The sequence below is a fragment of the Liolophura sinensis genome, chromosome 6, assembly GCF_032854445.1.
Source record: "Liolophura sinensis isolate JHLJ2023 chromosome 6, CUHK_Ljap_v2, whole genome shotgun sequence".
NCBI classification, from domain to species: domain Eukaryota; kingdom Metazoa; phylum Mollusca; class Polyplacophora; order Chitonida; family Chitonidae; genus Liolophura; species Liolophura sinensis.
The window spans coordinates 21,980,748-21,986,937 of NC_088300.1; the positions used below are offsets into that span (position 1 = coordinate 21,980,748).

Consider the following 6,190-nt stretch of genomic DNA (forward strand, 5'->3'; position numbering starts at 1 on the left):
TGGGAAATATAGTAATGTTGAACATATTGTCAAACAGTTGATCAAAGTTAATCAGTAACTTTTTAACCGTATTTAAATGCACATAAAAGGAAGATTATAAACCAGAAAGAAAGTGTGGAAATTGAACAATAAAACATTTTACTTTCACTTGAGCAGAAAACAGAAGAATTTTATCTAAGCTTTAGTGTGTATTCTTATCAAAGCTACGAAATATTTTTTCACTTTACGGTGTACAGAAACATTAGGAAACGCAAAATCATATAGATATGACAAGGTTCCTATGGGAAGTGTACATCTGGTGTCTGCGGTGTAGATTAGACGGTTATTGACACGAAAGATTCCATTTAACTCAACACATTGGGATCAACAGCTTCTGGCAAATTTTAACCATGACGCTGTGGGTGGTGACTCTGTTGACGGTCATCGTCACTCTGGTCAGCGCACAAGAGCTGCTGAAAAATTCCGGATTTGAGACCTTGTCTGACTGGAACTGTTGGTCAATCCACTGTGAGCTGACCACTGACCATCACGTAGGAAGCCATGCACTGAAAGTTACACAGAGGTCAGTTTAGAAATGAAAAAGAATCCATTTGCATAAAAAAGTCCATTTGCATAAGGTATATCGTATTCCTGACGAAGAAAATCTAAAGGAAACATTACGAGTCGAAATATTCAAATAAATTCTTAAATAGAGGAATTAAGATAGATTCTGAGATCCTATATATGCAATACAGATGTACTGGCTTCAGCAGAGTACCACCAAATGACCTTGATTCTTTCAGGAAGTTATACTACCAAGGTCCAAGCCAGACGGTCCCTACTGTAGCAGGACGGGTGTATCACTTGGAGGCCTGGGTGAAAATGATCAATGACAATAGTAACATTCAGCATATTGAGATTGCAGTGGACCATCAGCTTCAGAATGGTATATGTATATCTTACTGTGGGATTTCACATGAGCATCACTATGGTAGCCTACAGAAAAGAAGAGGGGCTCCACATAAAATACGTCAAAATTACTGGTTCTTTACTTCTGCGACATTGATAAGGTGTTTCCTGATGGTGCGGTAAAATATGTCAGTAAGACAAAGGAGAAAGGGCTTAAAAGCACTGACAGTGATTTCACGGAATGCAACGAAACTTTCGGAAGATATTTCGATTTACTTTTTAATAAAAGATCGTTACTGTAGCAAGATGTAGTCTCAAGTATACTGCATTGAACTCAGCTCTTGACTCTATCGTGCTGTCTTAGATAACCCCTCTGTGCCTATAGGATTACTTCCTCTCTGATTGTACGTTGGGGGTGGGAGGGTGGGTTTTAGGGTCAGTAAGCTGCAAGTAATGCCCAGGTTTTAACCAAAAAATGGATAGTACATCCTCGCCAGGTGGCTTATTCTCTTATATAGATTAACGTTCTTCTTCACTCATGCAATAGTTATGGTTTTCACTGTGGAATTTCTCACTGACCCAGGAGTTCAAGTCCAGCTTTTTCTGGTTTCCTCTATATGGGACATATAGTATGTCGCAACCTGCGGATGGTCGTGGGTTTCCTCCATGCTCTGCCTGGTTTCCGACCATAAGTCGTCGTATAAGTGAAATATTCTTGAGTATGGGGAAAAACACCAATCAAGAAAATAAATAGTAATGCCCGTTCTTTCTGAATGATATAATATGTGGAACAAAGTCCAGTGTTACCGCCATGTAAGTACACAAATATACCTGTGCATATAGTACAATCTGTGTAAGTGCTTACTTATCACTGATGCTTTCTCGTCATGTACAGGTCACCATAGTTACGATACGATATCCTCGCGAATTCCCGTCTCCATAAAGACTGGTTGGATACATCTGTCTGGAGAAATGGCGGTTCCGCATGGTAAGTTAGTGGCAACAATCTAGTCTTAGCCACTGGAGAAGTTGTATCTATCTAAAAACTTTACGATATTAGTCGTTTACAAGCATTGCATCTTTGCGTCGTACATTAGGCTGTAGGTGGCCTCAGCTTGTACTGTGTTGCTTAACCGATCGAAAACAATTCCCACAAGACAAGTTTAAGAAAAAGTTTAAGGCATTGTGAAGAGTTTTCTTATAGTTACACGGATGTAAGGGTGAAATACTTTTGAGAGTATATTTCGTAAGCATTTCTTACATGTCTAAATATGTACTCAAGGCAGCATGCTAAATTGGCAACTACCATTTGCCAGCTGTCACACTGTCATCGCCGCTTTGGTTTTTCTCTCTATGCTGTACGTCTTAATAATATATGTCCTCATTTGGTGTTAGAGCTGTTCTCTTTTTTTCCCTTTTCAGAGATGAAGACCAGTCGGATCTACTTCCAGGGCCCTGAACCTGGCCTTGGTTTTCTCGTTGACGACGCTTCCATGACAGAGATCCACGTCAACAACAACAACTGGGTGGCCGAGGCAAACGCCAGGATAGACAAAATACGGAAAAGTAACATTCACGTCAAGTAAGTGCAGTTTTGTTAACAATTACTAAAAACACATTTTTTATGAAGCAATAAATAACCAGTTTTTGGATAGTCGTTTTTTTATACTTGATTCTTTGCAATCTTTTTCTACAGATATTACTAAATCATCGTCTGAATTTGACTTTCCGTTGTCTTCATCTTAAATTACAATGCATTGAAGATCACTTAAACTTAAACTAGGTACTTTCATTTTAATGTTTATCACAGCTTTACATTTGTTTTCATTTTATTATAGGGTTACTAGAGACAGTGGCGTGGATGCAAATTCTATTACCGTTGAAGTAAGCTATTTGGGAAGTCATTTTTACACTATGTTAGAATTACGTTCGTAGGAAATCATTTCGTGAACTGATCTTTGACCTTATACATTACTCATTTTCGTAACGAAGGTATGCTCAGTATTCAATCTTGTCACGTTTCGTTAGTGTTCATAGGAATATTCAAAACAATACCTAGAAAAATTCCTAGATAATGCAGATGTTAAAACCATATGGTGTCATGGTAGTTCTCAACTTCTGCTTCGAAAACTTGTGAGTTTAAAGACTTAGTCTACTGTTAAAAGGGTCTCTTATTTTTTCTCATTAGATCAAGCAGAAAAGACACTCGTTTCCCTTCGGCTCGACAGTCGTTGCCTGGTTGATGAATAAAAACAACAGTGGATCTGATCAGAAATATCGTCAATTTATCTTCGACAATTACAACTGGGCAGTGTTAGAAAACGCCCTGAAATGGCCACAACTAGAGAAATCCCGTGTACGTATTCAGCGTCAGGGTTCAAACTTGTTACAGAGCGTTTCATTGGTCAAAAACGGATACTTAAGCCCAAACGTTAATAAAGTTGTGCTTATTTGATTAGGGTTTAGGATCACTTTCAACATTATTCTGTCAAAGATCCTATCAGGAATGTGTCTGTTTGTATAAAAGATGTCTCTCTGTATAAAAGACTATGATTCGCTGTAACGACATGGCAAAGACACTGGGGAAACCACCCGACAGAATAGTTACACTGCCGTGAACAGTACTTGAATTTATCCGTTGATCTCTTACAGGGGCATGTGGATTACAGTGTAGCAGAAGCAGCTCTACGCAGGATGAGAAGTCACGGGTAACGTATGAATTTGATATGTAGAGAAAGAAGGCTTCATAGTTTTAATAAAACAGAAGCACGTTTTTACTTCGTACTTCGTCTTGTACAGACACACCCACGACATCCCTTTGTTTCGTCATAACCGATGAAATCGGTTATACATCTACCCACGTTATACATCTATTATTCTACGCGGAAGAGTGATTTTTGCGAACATGTTTCTAGGCTTTAGTTTCTCGATAATGCTTCTTTAAATTGCCTTCGTTGTCCAGAAATTTTATTTATTCTAGTTAATTACACATACATTGTTTAACAAAGAAATCTTTTCAAAATTAGGATCAAAGTTCGAGGCACAACTTTGATATGGGGCGCACAGGAGCGGAACGTGCCCTCCTGGGTACTTCCCTTGCCTCTAAGCGAGATTCAAGCGGAAGTTAACAAACACATCCAGAACACCGTGACGCATTTCAAGGACCTGTGAGTATAGTCTACATATACATACCTTGGATAATTTTTCCTCCCTATCTAAGTTATTAACGTCTAATGAGTGTCATGACCGCATAAAGCAGTATTTTTGTCAAATAGAAGGTTTCCTAATTGGTGAACAACATTGGAACAATTACATCTGTCATTAGAAGTGTGTGACCGTTCCTGGTACTAAAACGGTTAAAAATGAAATACCGTCACATTCTCTTGTAAAATCTCCCTCAAAAAACTGTTTTCCCCAAAGGGTAGAACATTGGGACGTGAACAACGAGTTACTTCACGGTCAGTACTACGAGAACAAATTCCACGACCTGGATTATAGCAAGAAGATTTTCCGTCTGGTCCATCAGTACGACCCGGATGTCAAACTGTTCCTCAACGATTATGACGTCGTTGCTGGCGGAGGTCATACGGAGGTGAACAATGTTCTTTGTCGCATAAAAAGTGCTTCGCATTGCTGTTTGATGTAAATACAGGTTTCTCTTACAAAGTTCTAAAATACCGTTGCAACAAGTGATAATTGATTTAATATGTGTACCTGTTGCACCAGTTTTTTTTTTTTTGCTCGACGAAGTCTTTTTTGGTTTTCAGGTGAAATTGAACCATAAATATTAGGCGATCACATTTATTTTATTCATTATTCATTTGTATATATTATGCATAGTGCCTGCGCGGATGTAGATTAGTGGACAGACGTTTGTATATATTGTATGGTTCGGCTGCACCCATAAATCTACACCATCTATTGACAGGCTTACTTCACACAAGCTAAGGACTTCAAAGCATCCAATACATACATAGGTGGCCTTGGACTACAGTGTCATTTTAATTCACCACCGGTCCCCACGCTAATGAAGGTATGTACACCATGTATAACGTGATGTAACTTGTTACAGAGATGGATTCCCATTTTGACTGCATTATCCTAGAGGACTCGATGCATCGGCAATAAAACGCGAATTGGTGAACAAAACTACATGTCACTGTCTTAATCTCGATTATTACTGATATGCTTTATTTGGTTTCCAAGTTCAAAGCTCAAGTAACAATTTACTCGTGCTTTTGAAACATGATCTGCATATAGAGAAATTCTACTTATTTATAGTTTGTAAAAGTAATTAAACTCCGCTAAAATGTTTTAAGCTCGCCATTGATATTCCAATTTGTTTCGGGCTGATGATTCCGAATCTGTTTTGTTTCTCTTTTTTTGGGCTGTATTTATAATTTTTTGAGATATAGTGGAAAAAAAAAGGAATTTATTGCTTTGAAGTTACGCAATTTACATGGCCTGTAAGTAGAAACAATAAGAGCTAGAATTTGCGATTTGCGCCAAATTCTAGCCCGAAGATATGCTTTTTTCTTGATGGTTGTACCTTTTTAAGTTACCATGAGTAGTTTTCTAGTTTCAAGCATTTAAATGACATAACCCAATTTCAGAAACAGAAATTTAAGCCCATTCATTAACAAAGAATGAGAAGGTAAGTAGACAAGCATATGCTCTTTAACTGCCTAGTTTACTTTCCACGATTTTCCGTCATTTAACTACGCATCTTAATATAACAGAATAACTGCGTTAATGAACGGCTGTTGCAACTCTGACGTGTCACAAATAGCTCTGTAATGGAGTAAAAGTTGTGAAAGGCCTCACAGCAGGCAGTTCTAATTTATTTATTTGCTTGGCGTTTTACGTTTTACTTGGCCTTACACGTTGACGATGCATTCTTTTTAATTAATGTACTTTTCTTTATCTAATAGCAAAGACTCGACAGACTTGCAGAAGCTGGAGTTCCGCTATGGGCCACAGAACTGGATGTGATGAGCGATGATGAGCATCAGAGGGCTGACCAGTACGAGACGGCTTACCGGATGTTGTTTTCGCACCCAGCAGTAGAGGGCATTCTGACCTGGGGCTTCTGGAGTGAGCATCACTGGAGAGGGGAAGCCGCGGCTCTGGTGTCAGGACCTGAGTTTAGGGTAAATTGCCTACGTATTAGAAACAATTATCCAATCTGGAGCATGGTTGAATCTTTTTTCTCGTGATCCAATATAACTGGTTCGGCGGGTGATAGGCGAGCTGCAGTGTTTTTCTTTGTCTTAGGTATAGAAACATCTGCAGTCAAAGCGCA

At 38.7% G+C, this 6,190-nt stretch overlaps 1 protein-coding gene across 1 annotated transcript; it reads left to right on the top strand.

The window, feature by feature from the left end:
* Window positions 1-349: 349 nt before the first annotated feature.
* LOC135467003 (uncharacterized) lies at window positions 350-5,880 on the top strand. The gene is made up of 12 exons (XM_064744756.1): window positions 350-562; window positions 783-925; window positions 1,784-1,876; window positions 2,311-2,470; window positions 2,727-2,772; window positions 3,077-3,244; window positions 3,541-3,596; window positions 3,915-4,055; window positions 4,309-4,480; window positions 4,817-4,921; window positions 5,335-5,354; window positions 5,820-5,880. The coding sequence occupies exons 1-12, from the start codon at window positions 390-392 to the stop codon at window positions 5,878-5,880; spliced, it is 1,338 nt and encodes a 445-aa protein (XP_064600826.1). The 5' UTR covers window positions 350-389.
* Window positions 5,881-6,190: the final 310 nt, after the last annotated feature.

Coding starts and splice junctions, on each gene's coding strand:
- LOC135467003 (XM_064744756.1), top strand. CDS start 390: ATGACGCTGTGGGTGGTGACTCTGTTGACGGTCATCGTCACTCTGGTC. Junction 4,056..4,308: donor GTGACGCATTTCAAGGACCT/GTGAGTATAGTC, acceptor TTTTCCCCAAAG/GGTAGAACATTGGGACGTGA. Junction 4,481..4,816: donor CTGGCGGAGGTCATACGGAG/GTGAACAATGTT, acceptor ATCTATTGACAG/GCTTACTTCACACAAGCTAA.